This window comes from Salmo salar, chromosome 06 (assembly GCF_965601325.2).
Source record: "Salmo salar chromosome 06, fSalSal1, whole genome shotgun sequence".
Classification (NCBI taxonomy): domain Eukaryota; kingdom Metazoa; phylum Chordata; class Actinopteri; order Salmoniformes; family Salmonidae; genus Salmo; species Salmo salar.
In genome coordinates, this window is record NC_138296.1 from 46,574,228 (window position 1) to 46,594,617 (window position 20,390).

A 20,390-nucleotide genomic window follows, 5' to 3' on the forward strand; every position below is an offset into this window, starting at 1 on the left:
TGTGTGTGTGTGTGTGTGTGTGTGTGTGTGTGTGTGTGTGTGTGTGTGTGTGTGTGTGTGGGTTCCCCCCCACTTCCTCCTGCATCTCTGCTGCCTGGTAAGGTAGGAGCAACACAGGGTTTGTATAAGGCGTTAGGCAACCACTGCATCCCAAATGGCACCCTATATTGACCAGAGCCAAAAGTATTGCACTATGTAGGGAATAGGGTGCCATTTGGATTGGGCCCCTGTTGTACGTGTGTTCCCTCTCTAGCTGGAGGAGGAAATAGAAAAGGAGGTTGAATGTATTCAGCCAACGAATACAGATGAGGTCCCAGCTCCGCGGCTCTGGGTAAGCAGGCCGAGGCAGTATTCTATCAACGGCCTCCTGCTGGGTGTGCTGCCCCTCAAGCTGCTGTGAAAATGCCTGTGTTCTCCTCCAAACAGAAAGAGACCAGAGCAGATTGCGTTTAACAGCGCAGTGGACAGGCGTCACCACAACACGCTAAGATAAATAAGACGCTGTGTCCTCTTTGAAGAGACTGGTAATAAACTTGGCTAGACACAACACTGACCTATTACGTGATGCAGTCAGTGGCATTTGAGGTACGTCAGTAAGGGGATGTGTACTTGTGTGTTTTGTCACGCTTATGACGTGATGCACCTTTGTACGTCTTTGTGACACAACTGGAATGGTGAGCTCAGGTAAAGCTTAAGCAAATGCCACGATGAATTTTCATCACTAAGCTCAAACACTGAACACTTTTGGTGTTTAGATTACAGTTCTTTTGCAGATAGCCCAAGTGGTATTGGAACGCATGCTGTAAACCAGGGCTATTCCATTTATTTTCTGGAGGGCCCAAACACTTCTGATTTTTTGTTTCTACCTGGTAGTTAAATTCACTCATCAGTTTTAGATCTAAGTCATCCCTGATTATAGGGGGGACAGGAACACCAGAAGAGTAACTGCCCAAGGTATCAGACTTCTGGTTGAGACCACAGTCTTTGACTCCCTAACCTTTGACCTTAACATAACAGGTCTGTTTCAGTATTGCAGGTTTTGGGTGTTTTGCAGAGTGTGTATGGGGCACATGAAGCTTATGACTTACTGTATGTTTGTAGTGTTATCTTTTTCTTTAGGGGCAGAGTCCAACATCCCGGCTCCTGACACACATGGCAGTCCTGGGCCCACAGATACATCCATGACCCCAGTCTCCACTGAACCCAGCTCCACAACCACAGACAGAGCCACCATCACCACCCAGGACCCTTCAACTGTCCTCCCTAGCACTGATGGCACCTCACCCACAACAGCAGCCATCTCTAAAACTGAAGAGGTCTCTACTACAACAGACCTGACCTCAACTTCTGATACGACAGAGTCTACGAGAACAGTCGGCACCACTGCGACAGAAACAAGAACTATCTCGTCGATCAGCACAACAGAGATTACTTCCTCCCACAAGACCACAGCGTACACTGTCACTTCCCCTGAGTCGACGGAAAAAGACAGTCCGTCTACAGACAGTGGCATGACAACACCCACCACCACACCTGCCCTTAGCAGAGGTGTCTCTCCGTCTACCACGGAACACACCGAAACCTCCACTGTCACCACTGAGACAGGCCGTACCTCAACTGATGTCCCCACAGAGTCAAACACAACTCCAGACGTTACCCCAACCAGCAGTACCAAAGAGGCAGGCACACATGAAACAACAGCCATCAATACAGATACCACAGATACAGGTACCAAAGAGGCAGGCACACATGAAACAACAGCTATCAATACAGCTACCACAGATACAGGTACCAAAGAGGCAGGCACACATGAAACAACAGCCATCAATACAGATACCACAGATACAGGTACCAAAGAGGCAGGCACACATGAAACAACAGCCATCAATACAGATACCACAGATACAGGTACCAAAGAGGCAGGCACACATGAAACAACAGCCATCAATACAGATACCACAGATACAGGTACCAAAGAGGCAAGCACACATGAAACAACAGCCATCACTACAGATACCACAGATACAGGTACCAAAGAGGCAGGCACACATGAAACAACAGCCATCAATACAGATACCACAGATACAGGTACCAAAGAGGCAGGCACACATGAAACAACAGCCATCAATACAGATACCACAGATACAGGTACCAAAGAGGCAGGTACACATGAAACAACAGCCATCAATACAGATACCACAGATACAGGTACCAAAGAGCCAGGCACACATGAAACAACAGCTATCAATACAGCTACCACAGATACAGGTACCAACGAGGCAGGCACACATGAAACAACAGCTATCAATACAGCTACCACAGATACAGGTACCAAAGAGCCAGGCACACATGAAACAACAGCTATGAATACAGATACCACAGATACAGGTACCAAAGAGGCAGGCACACATGAAACAACAGCCATCAATACAGATACCACAGATACAGGTACCAAAGAGGCAGGTACACATGAAACAACAGCCATCAATACAGATACCACAGATACAGGTACCAAAGAGCCAGGCACACATGAAACAACAGCTATCAATACAGCTACCACAGATACAGGTACCAAAGAGGCAGGCACACATGAAACAACAGCTATCAATACAGCTACCACAGATACAGGTACCAAAGAGCCAGGCACACATGAAACAACAGCTATGAATACAGATACCACAGATACAGGTACCAAAGAGCCAGGCACACATGAAACAACAGCTATCAATACAGCTACCACAGATACAGGTACCAAAGAGGCAGGCACACATGAAACAACAGCCATCAATACAGATACCACAGATACAGGTACCAAAGAGGCAGGCACACATGAAACAACAGCCATCAATACAGATACCACAGATACAGGTACCAAAGAGCCAGGCACACATGAAACAACAGCCATCAATACAGATACCACAGATACAGGTACCAAAGAGGCAGGCACACATGAAACAACAGCCATCAATACAGATACCACAGATACAGGTACCAAAGAGGCAGGTACACATGAAACAACAGCCATCAATACAGATACCACAGATACAGGTACCAAAGAGCCAGGCACACATGAAACAACAGCTATCAATACAGCTACCACAGATACAGGTACCAACGAGGCAGGCACACATGAAACAACAGCTATCAATACAGCTACCACAGATACAGGTACCAAAGAGCCAGGCACACATGAAACAACAGCTATGAATACAGATACCACAGATACAGGTACCAAAGAGGCAGGCACACATGAAACAACAGCTATCAATACAGCTACCACAGATACAGGTACCAAAGAGGCAGGCACACATGAAACAACAGCCATCAATACAGATACCACAGATACAGGTACCAAAGAGGCAGGCACACATGAAACAACAGCTATGAATACAGATACCACAGATACAGGTACCAAAGAGGCAGGCACACATGAAACAACAGCCATCAATACAGATACCACAGATACAGGTACCAAAGAGGCAGGTACACATGAAACAACAGCCATCAATACAGATACCACAGATACAGGTACCAAAGAGCCAGGCACACATGAAACAACAGCTATCAATACAGCTACCACAGATACAGGTACCAAAGAGGCAGGCACACATGAAACAACAGCTATCAATACAGCTACCACAGATACAGGTACCAAAGAGCCAGGCACACATGAAACAACAGCTATGAATACAGATACCACAGATACAGGTACCAAAGAGCCAGGCACACATGAAACAACAGCTATCAATACAGCTACCACAGATACAGGTACCAAAGAGGCAGGCACACATGAAACAACAGCCATCAATACAGATACCACAGATACAGGTACCAAAGAGGCAGGCACACATGAAACAACAGCCATCAATACAGATACCACAGATACAGGTACCAAAGAGCCAGGCACACATGAAACAACAGCTATCAATACAGCTACCACAGATACAGGTACCAAAGAGCCAGGCACACATGAAACAACAGCTATCAATACAGCTACCACAGATACAGGTACCCAAGAGACAGGTACACATGAAACAACAGCTATCAATACAGCTACCACAGATACAGGTACCAAAGAGGCAGGTACACATGAAACAACAGCTATCAATACAGATACCACAGATACAGGTACCAAAGAGGCAGGCACACATGAAACAACAGCTATCAATACAGCTACCACAGATACAGGTACCAAAGAGGCAGGCACACATGAAACAACAGCTATCAATACAGCTACCACAGATACAGGTACCAAAGAGCCAGGCACACATGAAACAACAGCTATCAATACAGCTACCACAGATACAGGTACCAAAGAGCCAGGCACACATGACACAACAGCTATCAATACAGATACCACAGATACAGGTACCAAAGAGCCAGGCACACATGAAACAACAGCTATCAATACAGCTACCACAGATACAGGTACCAAAGAGCCAGGCACACATGAAACAACAGCTATCAATACAGCTACCACAGATACAGGTACCAAAGAGCCAGGCACACATGAAACAACAGCTATCAATACAGCTACCACAGATACAGGTACCAAAGAGGCAGGCACACATGAAACAACAGCTATCAATACAGCTACCACAGATACAGGTACCAAAGAGCCAGGCACACATGAAACAACAGCTATCAATACAGATACCACAGATACAGGTACCAAAGAGCCAGGCACACATGAAACAACAGCTATCAATACAGCTACCACAGATACAGGTACCAAAGAGGCAGGCACACATGAAACAACAGCTGTCAATACAGCTACCACAGATACAGGTACCAAAGAACCAGGCACACATGAAACAACAGCCATCAATACAGATACCACACATACAGGTACCAAAGAGCCAGGCACACATGAAACAACAGCTATCAATACAGCTACCACAGATACAGGTACCCAAGAGGCAGGTACACATGAAACAACAGCTATCAATACAGATACCACAGATACAGGTACCAAAGAGGCAGGCACACATGAAACAACAGCTATCAATACAGCTACCACAGATACAGGTACCAAAGAGGCAGGCACACATGAAACAACAGCTATCAATACAGCTACCACAGATACAGGTACCAAAGAGCCAGGCACACATGAAACAACAGCTATCAATACAGCTACCACAGATACAGGTACCAAAGAGCCAGGCACACATGACACAACAGCTATCAATACAGATACCACAGATACAGGTACCAAAGAGCCAGGCACACATGAAACAACAGCTATCAATACAGCTACCACAGATACAGGTACCAAAGAGGCAGGCACACATGAAACAACAGCTGTCAATACAGCTACCACAGATACAGGTACCAAAGAACCAGGCACACGTGAAACAATAGCTATCAATACAGCTACCACAGATACAGGTACCAAAGACAGTGAGACCACAGGTACAGGGATCACAAAGTCCAACATCCCACCAATGGGTCAGACCACTCTCCCAGTAACTGAGGCTAGTACCCTGTCTTCAACACCCCTCGCCGCCACTACAAGGGGCCCTGAGTCCTCTCTCCCAGTGACCGATGGCTCCACGTCCTCATCCCCCACCGCTACCATTACAGGGAGCCCTCATACAGACAAAACCACTGGAACAGAGGGGACTACCAATTCTACAAGCACAGCTGGCACTGCAGCTTCGCCTCCCACCTCCAGCTCTTCCTCCAGTCCACCCTCTCCAGGCTCAACCCAAACCCCAGGCAGCAGCACTGCTGCCCCCGTAGACACCTCCACCACCACCCCTACCCCCTCACCCACCATCACACCTACAGGAGGTATGCTTTGAAATGGAATTGTACGTGTCATATGTTGTAAACATGATTGGATCTGTGTTATGTCTGAAGGAGGACTAAATATAATGCCGCAAACTGATTAAAAACAAAGATATTATCTTCATTGTGAGATGTTAATCAATGTTGAAACTTACTTTCTAATTTGATCTTTGTTATGTCTTCTTTCCTTTTTTTTTTTACCACAGAAACCCCTGGGCAACCAACTAGCAAAACTAGTGAGAGCCCACTTCCTCCTTTCCACACCTCGACCTTCCCTACCGGTGGAAGCACCACCCGGCCAGAATCAGCCATCACTGCTGCCACCTCCCTGCCTCCACCCATCTCCATAGTGTGTCCCTCCACTCCCTGTCCGTATGATAGCATCTGTCTCAATGGCACCTGCCAGTGTATGTCTGGGACCTTCCTCTTAGAGGGCCAGTGTGTACAAGGTTAGTGCTTGTTGTTGGTGTTATAATGAAGACAACGATGATGCTGAAGATTATAAGGGTGTTGGGGATAAATGGTGATGACAATGACTCCTTTTTTGACTCCTTTTTTCCCCTTCATTTTCAGCCCAAGTGTTCTCTGGAGACCTGCATCTCAACCAGACGTTTCAGGCTGAAATGAGCAACCGGTCATCAGTGATATTTCAGCAAACAGCAGCCAGGATCTCAGAGGCAGTAGGTCCTTGAGTCACAAAGCCCAGTAGTTACAGTGTATTCTCCTCTCAGAGCGACGGTGTGGGACAATAATCCTCTCTTATCTTATTTTTAGCTGAGAAGAGCCTTGGAAAACGAGTCTGGATACAGCCAAACTGATGTTGTGCTGCTTAGGTAGGATTCTACGCTACATTGTCGAGAATGGTTGTTATCCAATATATAGCCCATCGTGCCAGACATAATTTCAACATCTTTTCCACGTTGGTTCAACGTACTTTCAGTGAGATAACGTGGAAACAACGTTGATTCAACCAGTGTGTGCCCAGTGAGATTTGTTGTGGCGACCAGGACATTGGTTTGACCATGCATTTTATCAGCTGGCTTGTAATGGTGATTATGTATGGTTTTTGTGACCCTACAGGCAAGGCAGTGTGATAGCGACCGTGAACAACGTGTTTAAACTAGGTTCCAGTGCCACCCAGACTTCGACCAATGCCGCTATATATAAAGCCATACAAGACTGTAATATGACCTGTGGGACTATACTGGAAAGAGCTGCATTTACCGGTGGGTACTGTGCATTACTGCTTCCCCCTGTGTAGAAGGAGTGACCAGCAGGGAGATTCTTACTACCTGAGAGCTTGAACCATACTTTCTATTAATGAAAATAATTGATAGATACTTACTTTATTATACCAGAGGAGAATGTCCTTCTACACCTGCATTGTTTGCTGTTTGGGGTTTTAGGCTGGGTTTCTGTACAGCACTTTGTGACATCAGCTGATGTAAGAAGGGCTTTATAAATACATTTGATTGATTGATTGATAGACAAAAAATACTGACATTCTTGTACTTTGTAGCCATTAAAAAGTCCCATAAAGCATGAAGTACCATCGCATAGTGTCGCTATCCTGACTGTGTCCATATCCTTTTCCCAGCCACTGACCTATGTGATCAGACCCCCCAACCATGTGATGTCCACTCTACTACGTGCGAGTACAAAGAAGATGGAGTGACCAGATGCTCCTGTAAGGCTGGCTATATCAACAGCTTCTACTCAAACCAAAGCTGCACAGGTGAGTACAAACCTTTCTCCAATGGTTCTATGCTCATTGAAAGGTAATTCAAGATAGGACTCGGTGATTATATGTATTATTAGTCTTTGTGGTTGTATGTACTGAGTGCATTGAAATGTTACACAAGACACGAGATAACAGCTTAGCTACTGTATAATAGAGCTGCTGAATACATTCCATTTGATAGAGAGAAAATATTAAAGGAGATACAAACAGACAGAGACAGACTCAGAGCAAGGTTAAGCGCACTTGGTTTAGCATCAGAGTGAACAAAATGGGAAAGTTAGCATCAAAAGCATGCATTTGCGTTCATTTAAATACTCTTGTGCGTGTGTGTGTGTGTGTGTGTGTGTGTGTGTGTGTGTGTGTGTGTGTGTGTGTGTGTGTGTGTGTGAGTGTGTGTGCGTGTGCGTGTGCGGGTGTGTGTGTGTGTGTGTGTGAGAGAGAGAGAGAGAGAGAGAGAAAGATAGAAAGAGTGATTTTTATTGTTTATTTCTCTTTTTGTTTATTATCTACTTCACTTGCTTTGGCAATGTTAACATACGTCTCCCATGCCAATAAAGCCCTTGAATTGAATTGAATTGAAATGAGAGAGAGAAAACACAAACAGACCCCACAGAGCCCCAGGACAGCAACACAATTTGACCCAACCAAATCATGAGAAAACAAAAAGATAATTACTTGACACATTGGAAATTATTAATAAAAAAACAGAGCAAACTAGAATGCTATTTGGCCATAAACAAAGAGTACACCATGGCACAATACCTGACCACTGTGACTGACCCAAACTTAAGGAAAGCTTTGACTATGTACAGACTCAGTGAGCATAGCCTTGCAATTGAGAAAAGGCGGCTCAAGAGAAGACAGGCTATGTGCACGCTGCACACAAAATGAGGTGGAAACTGAGCTGCACTTCCTAACCTCCTGCGAAATGTGTGACCATATTACAGACACATATTTCCTACACATTACACAGATACACAATGAATTCGAAAACAAACCCAATTTTGATCAACTCTCATATTTATTGGGTGAAATACAACAGTGTGCCATCACAGCAGCAAGATTTGTGACCTGTTGCCACAAGAAAAGGGCAACCAGTGAAGAACAAACACCATTGTAAATATACTGCTCAAAAAAATTAAGGGAACACTTAAACAACACAATGTAACTCCAAGTCAATCACACTTCTGTGAAATCAAACTGTCCACTTAGGAAGCAACACTGATTGACATTAATTTCACATGCTGTTGTGCAAATGGAATAGACAACGGGTGGAAATTATAGGCAATAAGGAAGACACCCCCAGTAAAGGAGTGGTTCTGCAAGTGGTGACCACAGACCACTTCTCAGTTCCTATGCTTCCTGGCTGATGTTTTGGTCACTTTTGAATGCTGGCGGTGCTTTCACTCTAGTGGTAGCATGAGACGGAGTCTACAACCCACACAAGTGGCTCAGGTAGTGCAGCTCATCCAGGATGGCACATCAATGCGAGCTGTGGCAAGAAGGTTTGCTGTGTCTGTCAGCGAAGTGTCCAGAGCATGGAGGCGCTACCAGGAGACAGGCCAGTACATCAGGAGACGTGGAGGAGGCCGTAGGAGGGCAACAACCCAGCAGCAGGACCGCTACCTCCGCCTTTGTGCAAGGAGGAGCAGGAGGAGCACTGCCAGAGCCCTGCAAAATGACCTCCAGCAGGCCACAAATGTGCATGTGTCTGCTCAAACGGTCAGAAACAGACTCCATGAGGGTGGTATGAGGGCCCGACGTCCACAGGTGGGGGTTGTGCTTACAGCCCAACACCGTGCAGGACGTTCGGCATTTGCCAGAGAACACCAAGATTGGCAAATTCGCCACTGGCGCCCTGTGCTCTTCACAGATGAAAGCAGGTTCACACTGAGCACATGTGACAGACGTGACAGAGTCTGGAGACGCCGTGGAGAACGTTCTGCTGCCTGCAACATCCTCCAGCATGACCGGTTTGGCGGTGGGTCAGTCATGGTGTGGGGTGGCATTTCTTTGGGGGGCCGCACAGCCCTCCATGTGCTCGCCAGAGGTAGCCTGACTGGCATTAGGTACCGAGATGAGATCCTCAGACCCCTTGTGAGGCCATATGCTGGTGCGGTTGGCCCTGGGTTCCTCCTAATGCAAGACAATGCTAGACCTCATGTGGCTGGAGTGTGTCAACAGTTCCTGCAAGAGGAAGGCATTGATGCTATGGACTGGCCCGCCCGTTCCCCAGACCTGAATCCAATTGAGCACATCTGGGACATCATGTCTCGCTCCATCCACCAACGCCACGTTGCACCACAGACTGTCCAGGAGTTGGCGGATGCTTTAGTCCAGGTCTGGGAGGAGATCCCTCAGGAGACCATCCTCCACCTCATCAGGAGCATGCCCAGGCGTTGTAGGGAGGTCATACAGGCACGTGGAGGCCACACACACTACTGAGCCTCATTTTGACTTGTTTTAAGGACATTACATCAAAGTTGGATCAGCCTGTAGTGTGGTTTTCCACTTTAATTTTGAGCGTGACTCCAAATCCAGACCTCCATGGGTTGATAAATTGGATTTCCATTGATTATTTTTGTGTGATTTTGTTGTCAGCACATTCAACTATGTAAAGAAAAAAGTATTTAATAAGATTATTTCTTTTATTCAGATCTAGGATGTGTTGTTTAAGTGTTCCCTTAATTTTTTTGAGCAGTGTACTACCCATATTTATATTTATTTATTTTCCCTTTTGCACTTTAACTATTTGCACATAATATGACATTTGTAATGTCTTTACTATTTTGGAACTTTTGTGAGTGTAATGTTTACAGTAAATTTGTATTGTTTATTTCACTTTTGTTTATTATCTAGTTCACTTGCTTTGGCAATGTTAACATATGTTTCCCATGCCAATAAACATTTACATTTACGTCATTTAGCAGACGCTCTTATCCAGAGCGACTTACAGATTGTTTACAGACAGCCCTTAAATTGAAAATTAAAACTGAAATTGAATTGAGAGAGAAAGAGAGAGGGTCAAGTGCTGTGTAGACGTTTCTCCGCTCTGACCCATGGCACTCTCTCTTTAATGTATTCGTCTGCAAAGGGGGTGTTACCCTGGAAACCAGTTGAAGAATCATGGTGGCTATCTGCCGAGCCAGGGGCTGGGTTAGTTTTGTCCAGCAGGGAAGTTATGGGTTGGGGAGAACTACTAAACATAGATGACCCTGCTCCCCACAGCCCCATGTTAAACTACACATATTGTGTAGCCTGTTCCTCAAATCTAAAATTGTACGTACTGATGTTACAACATATATCAACTTCTCTAAGAGCACGTGTTTATTATGTTGGTTATTGTTATTCACCTGTTCTCTCCTGTGATAGCGGAGCTACAGTACACAGAGTGGGTGTTAAGATCACAGTGTTCTCATGTTAGTTCCTCTCTGTGAAACTGTGACATCACTGTCTCCATAGAGATCCCATAAGTCACATGGTTGTATATGTAATTCTATGGCTGTCTCTCACCTATTTCCTCTTTCTCCATAGCCTGTCCCAGTGGTCAAAGGGCAGAGGGAGACACATGTGTGCCGTGAGTATTTTAATTGAATCTCTTTTTGTTTGGTTGAGACAGGCAGAGTTCCCCTGTTGAGAATGCATTAAAGCATCTTAGATAGCTGCAAGTAACTAGCGCCCCCTTGTGCCCTGACTGTGTAATTGCACCAGGAACTACTGTCACCTAAAACAATATATTGTATTCAGATGATATGAAATATGTATCATGTTTGCTATTATTGTTCTATTCCAGATGCACGTTTGGCTACGCTGGATTCAACTGCGCTGACTGTAAGTTGGACTAAAGTTCCTCTTACTGAACCAAATGGGTCCAGAGATGTGATAAAAGTCAGTGTGGTGTTTGTATTTCCTTGTTATCTGAAGTGTGTTCATGTGTGTATCTCTCTCTGTGTAGCGGCTCTGTTGGCAGTGGTAGTCATCGCCTGTGTACTGGGGGGAGTCCTCCTCATCATGCTGCTGGCCCTGCTTGCATACTTCTGCTGGTAAGAATATAACACCCTCCTCTCCCTTCTCTCCTCTCCCCTCCTCTCCTCTCCTGTCCCATCTCTCTTCTCCCTCCTCTCTTCTCCCTTCTCTCCTCTCCCTCCTCTCCCTTCTCTCCTGTCTGTCCTCTCCCTTCTCCCCTCTCCGTCCCCTCCTCTCCTCTCCTCTCCTCTCCGTTCTCTCCTCTCTATCCTCTCCCTCCTCTCCCTCCTCTCCTATCCCTCCTCTCCTCTCCCTTCTCTCCTTTCTGTCCTTTCCCTTCTCTCCTCTCTGTCCTCTACCTTCTCCCCTCTCCGTCCTCTCCCTCCTCTCCGTCCTCTCCCTCCTCTCCTCTCCGTCCTCTCCCTCCCCCCTCCTCTCGCTTCTCTCCGCTCTGTCCTCTCCATTCTCTCCTCTCCACCCTCTCCCTCCTCTCCATCCTCTCCCTCCTCTCCTCTCCCTTCTCTCCTCTCCGTCCTCTCACTCCTCTCCTCTACCTTCTCTCCTCTCCCTTCTCTCCTCTCCTGCCAAGCCCTAACCTCCATTCACACTGCCCCTCATCAGAGGCCTACCACCCTCCTCTAACCATTACTCTGTCAAGTGTTAGCTGCACCCCTGGCTCTACACCCACCCTACAAAATATTGGCGTCTCACCACAATGTATCATCAAAGAGACTTACCGATAAGGGCTGTGCATTTACATTGTCCTATCTGTGTGTCTCGGAGGTACCGGTCGCAGTCGGTGAAGAAATCTTCAGCAGAGTTCAGCAGCCCGTACCCTGTGGAGGACTTCCGGGGCCCCTGGTCCACCACCCAGGGCATCACCCCGATCCCCCGGGCCAGCACCAACTGGGACTCAACCCCCATGGAGATGACCGAGGGGGGCAGCACACACACCCTGGTTGACATGAAGCCCCACACCAACGGAGCGGTGAGTCACTTGTGATTAAGCCTGTGTTCTTCTGGCCTAATGGATTCTAGACCATATGGAGACGAGATAAACCTCCTGCTTGTACATTGCCCCAAATTGTAATTGTCCTGTCTGCTTTTCTCTCCCTGCTGTTGTCCTCTGGAAACCTAATCCGCTAACTCAAAGATCTTCTCTGTCTTGTGTAACATATTTAATATGATTTGAGGTTTTGTCTCCTTAAATGCTGTGTTGCTACTTGTTATTTAACTCCTATATTACGCGGCAAAATCGTACGTAATATTTTATTTGCTTTTTGTGCTATGACTGTAGCTGTCATGGTAGAGAGTGTAGCGTTTGCTAGTGTTGATGTTTGCTAGTTAGTTAGCATGTATGTGCTATCTCCCTTCCTTGCCTGACTCCCGGTGTGTTGCTTTAGGGATTCCACATCCTGCCTAAACGGGGGAAGAAGGTAAGGTTCTAAGTCTAGTAATGCTTTGCTTTCCCTCTCCTTAATAATCAAGCCTATAACCTCTGCTGACGATTTTACTAAACCTACCCTGTCCTTTGAGCTGGTGATGGGAAAGACCGAAACTTCATGAACGCTTGATGAAACAGTCAAGTAGCTTCCTATACCTTATGTGATCCACTTGTTTTAGGAGGAAAATAACTCGTATTGGGTTTCAATAGTTCAAAAAATAACCGGGAACACAAGCGTTCATGAATGGTCAGTTTTGTCATCTTAATTTCATGTATGTTGCTGTTTGATTTGTGCTTTTGTGTGTGTTATCTGCATGTATCTGTGTGTGTGTCTGCGTGTGTGCATATGTGTGTGTGTGTGTGTGTGTGTGTGTGTGTGTGTGTGTGTGTGTGTGTGTGTGTGTGTGTGTGTGTGTGTGTGTGTGTGTGTGTGTGTGTGTGTGTGTGCTGTGCTTGTGTCTGTGCATATGTGTCTGTGCATATGTGTCTGTGCGTGCGTGCGTGCGTGCGTGTCTAGCGCGATCTCTGACATTCCCGCCTGTCAATGTTTCAGACCGGGTCGTATGACCTGACCTCAGACAGCATGAACACGTTCAAGGGGAAGAACCAGTCTCGCTACTCCTACCTGGTGCAGGGCCACGAGAACCCTTACTTCAAACCTGCAGATGAGAGGAGACCCGTATGAGAACCTCAGTGACGTCTGGAGACATTGGCCCGTACTCACAAAGTGTCTCTGAGCAGAAATGCTGATCTAGGATCATTTTTGCCTTCTTTGGTTCACTATAAATTCCTGGTTTACTTTTGAAACGTTCCGTTCATCTGATCATAGTCTTTATCCTGTTCTGCAATACAAAGAGAGGATTCTGAACAAGATTTGTAAAAAAATATATATAAAATGAAGTTTTATTTGTGTCCATTAGGCTGCGTTAAGACTGGCAGCCCAAATCATATATTTTTTCTCTTTTGAAAACTATCTGGTGTGAAAAGATTTGATGTGGTTGGTCAAAAGACCAACAAGTTGGGGGGAAAAAAGGTCAGAATTGGACTACCTTAAACGCAGCCTTATTGAATGAAGAGTTAGCTGAATATAGCTTGTCATAGCCAGTAGTTGTCTCCATTGTTCAGGGTCAAGCTTTTCATGCTCTTTTTTTCTACAGTATCCTGGTACATTTAGTTACCTGGATGTCAATGTCTTATTGAAGAGATTACTGATCTATTTTATTGAAGATTGGTCATTCTGCATTGTAGTGTCTACGCTCTCACAATCAACATAGTATTTCAAAGTGATTCATCTATTGCCAATTGCACTAAATTATGTATTTGCGTTTCACTACATGTGATTTGTTTGGGTGGGGGGGGGGGGAATCATAGACACATTCTCAGTGAGAGCAAATGTATTTTTGTATTTTTACTTTAGGATTGATTGTGTTTTCATGAGGAGAGCTGTGTGTGTGAATGGCTGAAGGAGCTGGATCCCTAGTTCAGGGGTTTATACAGTAAAGGGAGATTTTGTATTAGTCTGGCCTAGAGCTGATAGACCTACTCTACAGTCTATTAGTCTGGCCTGGAGCTGAGTAGACCTACTCTACAGTCTATTAGTCTGGCCTGGAGCTGAGTAGACCTACTCTACAGTCTATTAGTCTGGCCTGGAGCTGAGTAGACCTACTCTACAGTCTATTAGTCTGGCCTGGAGCTGAGTAGACCTACTCTACAGTCTATTAGTCTGGCCTGGAGCTGAGTAGACCTACTCTACAGTCTATTAGTCTGGCCTGGAGCTGAGTAGACCTATTCTAGAGTCTATTAGTCTGGCCTGGAGCTGAGTAGGCCTACTCTACAGTCTATTAGTCTGGCCTGGAGCTGAGTAGGCCTACATCCTCTGTTATTGGTACGTTCCCTGCTGAAGCTGCCTGCATCTGCAAACGTGCCTGTTTTGATTGGTCTTTTTGAAGAATAGGGAAATTATGCAAAACAAACTCTCGACAAAGCTTGTTCTCAGATGTGCCAATTACCATGTCTACACACTTCCGCAAAAAATATGATGTTTATGGAAGTCTCATATGTATCTGTGTGTATTTGTGAGTATGTGTGTCTTGTGCACAATTTTCTAAATGTATATACAACTTTTGTAAATGTAACGTCTTACTGCAGAGAATGATGTAAGTGTGATGAAAATACATACATTCAAACACACAACATGACTTTGCCTTATGTTATCATGCATAAAAATGTTGTTAATAAACATTAGTGGATGTATCTATGTATAGTCCACAGGTTACGAAGGAAATTCGTCTTTTTGCTCTGATCCCAACAACTTCGCTAGACAACCAACATGACACAACATGACACACATTGTCGAGAGGAGGACAGGGTCAGTCAGTCGCAGTGCAGAGCCCGTGGAGCCATGCCTACTACACTTTAATCAAGTCTGAGGAATTAGGAAATCCTGTGATGTCAGCCTCCAATTTAACTCATTTCATAGACGGAAGAACAGAGCTCTATGTTAGTGCTGGTAATCCACGGTAACACAGTGTGTAGCAGAGGGAGGTGGAGTGGATTTGGATTTAGCCCATATGGACAGAGTTGGAATTGGCCCAACCTGCTGGTCCAAATAAATCTCCACTAAATTCATCAGAGGGTAGAGGCTCTGCTCTGACCTTGTTTAGGAAGAGTACACTGCAGATGCCAGATGTGCTTTCATGGAGATTTCATAGCAAAGCTATCAGATACTGTACTTATTTGGTGTGAGACAACTCACCTCGATCCAGATTCGGAATATAGAGAGAAGGGAGAGGGACGGAGGACGGATAACCCTTTTAAGGATCAACGTGAGCAGAGCAACTACCTGCACTGATATTAATGCTTCTCGGATTTTCTACCTTCTGTTCGTTCAGAATGGTTTGCATTTCTTCACACGGAAATTAGGAAGTACAGTGAAAACAACATCTGCTGTGGTGAGCTTCAGGTTCCAACTAACAGACGCTACCTATAAATTCATTTGGCAGTTTTGTTTATGCGCTTTTTCAGGAATACATTTGGACTGAATTTCAACATGACTTCAATCTGCAGTCTGCATCAGCCGCAGCAGTGCCGCAGCAGTGGCTACATAATGCATTTTACACCAGTCTATAAAAACCTGACTGGGTCGCCACACCAACCGCAGTGTGAAGGAGATCCTTCCCTACACATAGCCATTCATGTTATTGTTATTCTCACAGCGTTTCAACTAGCACCCCTTTATTACACCGGCAGTACTACCTAGGCTGTGTCCCAAAAGGCACCATATTCCCTTCACGGTGCACTATTTCTGACCAGGGCCCGTAGGTAATAGGGTGCCATTTGGGACACAGCCATTGTCACCCAGGATGGCCTGCTGCCCTGGCCTAACCTCTCTAGAGGCCTGCTGTTGGAAGAGGAATGCCTGTGAATATTTGGCAAGCAGAATGATATTGTAGCGTTAGGACTTAGGAGTCGGATTCTCATATGCTCTTAAAGGCAAACAGGGATTCAAACTGGTGCTGGTAATGCTGGCTTTGAGAGGTATTAATCTTGGCTAGTGGGACACCAAAGCACACCCAGAAACCCACACACACACCGAGGGGGCTGAAATCAGGGGCTGGCATATAAATCTCAGTTTGTGTGTACGTGCATGTGTGTGTTTGTGTGTGTGTGTGTGTGTGTGTATCAGTGTGTGCATGTGTTAATCATTCTGTTCTGCAGCTTAACGTCCATCCCTATTGGCATTCGTTTTAGGTTTTAACACCCTTCTGACTGTAACTACACCCACACAAATCCTGCAGACACAGCTCTCGTGAGTAGGCCCTATAGGAGAAAGCACAGTACCTTCTGAAAGTTTTCACACCCGTTGACTTTTTCCAGCCTGAATTTAAAATGGATAACATTTAGATTTTGTGTCGCTGGCCTATGCACAATACCCCATAATGTAAAAATTTAATTATATTTGACATTTTAGTCATTTAGCAGACGCTCTTATCCAGAGCGACTTACAGTAGTGAATACATACATTTCATTTTTTTTTTGGGACTGGCCCCCCGTGGGAATCGAACCCACAACCCTGGCATTGCACACACCATGCTGGCATTGCAGTCAATAAGTATTCAATCCCTTTACAATGGCAAGCTTAAATAAGTTCAGGAGTAAACATTTTGCTTAACAAGTCACGTAATAAGTTGCATGGACTCACTCTGTGTGCAATAATAGTGTTTAAAGTGTTTTTGAATACAGTAACTACCTCATCTCTGTACCCCACACATACAAGGTCCTTCAGTCGAGCAGGGAATTTCAAACACAGATTCAACCACAAAGAACAGGGAGGTTTTCCAATGCCTCGCAAAGAAGGCCACCTATTGGCAGATGGGTAAAAATAATAAAAGCAAACATTGAATATCTCCTTGAGCATGGTGAAGTTATTAATTATACTTTGGAAGGTGTATCAATACACTCAGTCACTACAAAGATACAAGCGTCCTTCCTAACTCAGGGAAGGAAGGAAACCACTCAGGGATTTCATCACGAGGCTAATGGTGACAGTTAAAACATTTAAATAGTTTAATGGTTGTGATAGGAGAAAACTGAGGATGGATCAACAACATTGTAGTTACGCCACAATACTAACCTAAATGACAGAGTGAAAAGAAGGAAGCCTGTACAGAATACAAAATAGTCCAAAACATGCATCCTGTTTGCAAAAAGTAAAACTGCAAAAAAGGTGGCAAAGAAATTAACTTTATGTCGTGAATACAAAGCGTTATGTTTAGAGCAAATCCAACACAACACATTACTGAGTACCACTCTTCATATTTTTAAGCATGGTGGTGGCTGCATCATGTTATGGATATGCTTGTCATCGGAAAGAACAAGGGAGTTTTTTATGATAAAAAATTATCGGATTAGAGCTAAGCACAAGCAAAATCCTAGAGGAAAACCTGTTTCAGTCTGCTTTACAACAGACACTGGGAGACAAATTCACCTTTCAGCAGGACAATAACTTTAAACACAAGGCCAAATATACACTGGAGTTGCTTACCAACACGACATTGAATGTTCCTGAGTGGCCTAGTTACAGTTTTAGTAAATAGGCTTGAAAATCTATGACAAGACATGAAAATGGCTGCCTAACAATGATCAACAACCAACTTTGCAGAGCTTGAAGAATAGAATAATGGTCAAATATTGTATAATCCAGGTGTGCAAAGCTCTTAGAGACCTACCCAGAAAGATTCACAGCTGTAATCGCTGCCAAAATTGATTCTAACATGTATTGACTCAGGGGTGTGAATACTTCTGTAAATGCGATTTTTCTGTATTTCATTTTCAATACATTTTGAAAAGATTTTGAAAAACATGTTTTCACTTTGTCATTAAAGGGTGAGATTTTTTTTTACTCAGGCTATAACACAACAAAATATGGAATAAGTCAAGGGGTATGAATACTTTCTGAGGCACTGTACATGGAAGATGCCTCATGCTATTTAGCCTACATCAGCCCATCCCAGCCCATAGGCACATCCAGTTGAATTAGTGTCCGTGCGCTACACATCCCAGTCATTTGACCCGCCGGAGCTGTGGGAATGGGGACGCAATCCAACAACTATCGAGCCTCGAGCAACCAGAGCCAGGGCGTCATCTCGAGGAACTTCCCCTGCTCCTTTTGAAAGGCCTTCTACAGCTTCCTCTTCATGTGTTGAACCGATAAAGAGATAAATTACCCAGAGATCCAGTCTGTCTCATTCAGTCAGACTCACACGGTGAGATAGAGCTGTGGTTTGAACATTTATCACACCACCACTGTCCCAGGGACACAGATTATCACACCACTATCAGGGGGACAGGGACTACATTCAAAACCCTATAGCAGCACCTCTATACCAGGTGGTGTCAAAGGAAGGCCCTAAAAATTGTTTAAGACTCCAACCACCCAAGTCATAGGCAAGTTGTAGACAAGTTTGGAACCAACAGGACCCTGAACAGCTTTTACCCCCAAGCCATAAAACTGCTAAATAGCTAAAAAGCTAGTTAAATAGTTAACCGATAGCTACCCAAACTATCTGCAATACACTTTCTGTCCTAACCCTTTTGACTCATCACATACGCTGTTGTTACTTTTTATTATCTCTCCTGTTGCCTAGTCACTTTAGCCCTTCCAAAACTGAGTGCACAAAACATTAGGAACACCTTCCTAATATTGATTTGCACCCTCTTTTGCCCTCAGAACAGCTTCAACTCCACAAGGTGTCGAAAGCGTTCCACAGGGATGCTGGCCCATGTTGATTCCAATGCTTTCCACATTTGTGTCAAGTTGGCCCAATGTTCTTTGGGTGGTGGACCATTCTTGATACACACGGGAAACTGTTGAGTGTGAAAACCCCAGCAGAGTTGCAGTTCTAGACACAAACCGGTGCGCCTGGCACCTACTACAATACCCCATTCAAAGGCACTTTAATATTTTGTCTTGCACATTCACCTTCTAAATGGCAAACATATTCAATCCATGTCTGAATTTTCTCAAGGCTTAAAAATCTTTCTTTAACCTGTCTCCTCCACTTCATCTACACTGCTTGACGTGGATTTAACAGGTGACATCGAAAAGGGATCATAGCTTTCACCTGGATTCACCTTGTGAACACTCAGTGTACAGTGCCTTTGGAAATTATTCAGACCCCTTGACCTTTTCCACATTTTGTTACGTTACAGCCTTATGTCCTACAACCTACACTCGATCCCTCCGATGTCAACAACTACAGACCAGTATCCCTTCTTTCTTTTCTCTCCAAAACTCTTGAACGTGCCGTCCTTGGCCAGCTCTCCTGCTATCTCTCTCAGAATGACCTTCTTGATCCTAATCAGTCAGGTTTCAAGACTGGGCATTCAACTGAGACTGCTCTTCTCTGTGTCACGGAGGCTCTCCGCACTGCTAAAGCTAACTCTCTCTCCTCTGCTCTCATCCTTCTAGACCTATCTGCTGCCTTTGATACTGTGAACCATCAGATCCTCCTCTCCACCCTCTCCGAGTTGGGCATCTCCGGCGCGGCCCACGCTTGGATTGCGTCCTACCTGACAGGTCGCTCCTACCAGGTGGCGTGGCGAGAATCTGTCTCCGCACCATGCGCTCTCACCACTGGTGTCCCCCAGGGCTATGTCAACTGCTACCAGAGGAGATTTGAGTGTTGAAACGTTGAGATAGGATGGAATAGGAACAACTATATATTGATAGAGGTAGTAGAGGCACCACAAACAGCTGCATGGAGAGCAGATGTCGAAGGGCTGCTGTATGGGAGTAGAAGAGGTGTAACACTGGCAGATGGTGGATGTCATTGTTTACTATCACTATGACTTAAAATGTAACAGTGCATGACAGATGATGATAATAATACAATCTAGTACATTTATATGAAAGGGAAGACTGGTACTACAAAGAGAACTGGAGCCACC

General features: G+C 45.0%; 1 protein-coding gene across 25 annotated transcripts in view; it reads left to right on the forward strand.

Moving 5' to 3' along the window:
* LOC106607515 (uncharacterized) overlaps positions 1-15,134 on the forward strand; it is a 28,901-nt gene extending 13,767 nt beyond the window's left edge. Inside the window, exons 2-14 of one of the 25 annotated variants that reach the window (XM_082976660.1) lie at positions 1,102-4,908; positions 4,969-5,793; positions 5,997-6,239; positions 6,364-6,470; positions 6,565-6,623; positions 6,871-7,016; positions 7,388-7,525; positions 11,066-11,108; positions 11,325-11,362; positions 11,487-11,574; positions 12,281-12,485; positions 12,901-12,933; positions 13,495-15,134. In XM_082976660.1, coding sequence (XP_082832786.1) covers positions 1,102-4,908; positions 4,969-5,793; positions 5,997-6,239; positions 6,364-6,470; positions 6,565-6,623; positions 6,871-7,016; positions 7,388-7,525; positions 11,066-11,108; positions 11,325-11,362; positions 11,487-11,574; positions 12,281-12,485; positions 12,901-12,933; positions 13,495-13,626 — 5,864 coding nt within the window. In that variant the 3' untranslated portion in view covers positions 13,627-15,134. Of the gene's footprint in view, positions 1-1,101; positions 5,794-5,996; positions 6,240-6,363; positions 6,471-6,564; positions 6,624-6,870; positions 7,017-7,387; positions 7,526-11,065; positions 11,109-11,324; positions 11,363-11,486; positions 11,575-12,280; positions 12,486-12,900; positions 12,934-13,494 lie in introns of all 25 variants that reach the window. The other 24 variants (XM_082976676.1, XM_082976663.1, XM_082976664.1 and 21 more) reach the window with 24 other exon arrangements.
* Positions 15,135-20,390: the final 5,256 nt, after the last annotated feature.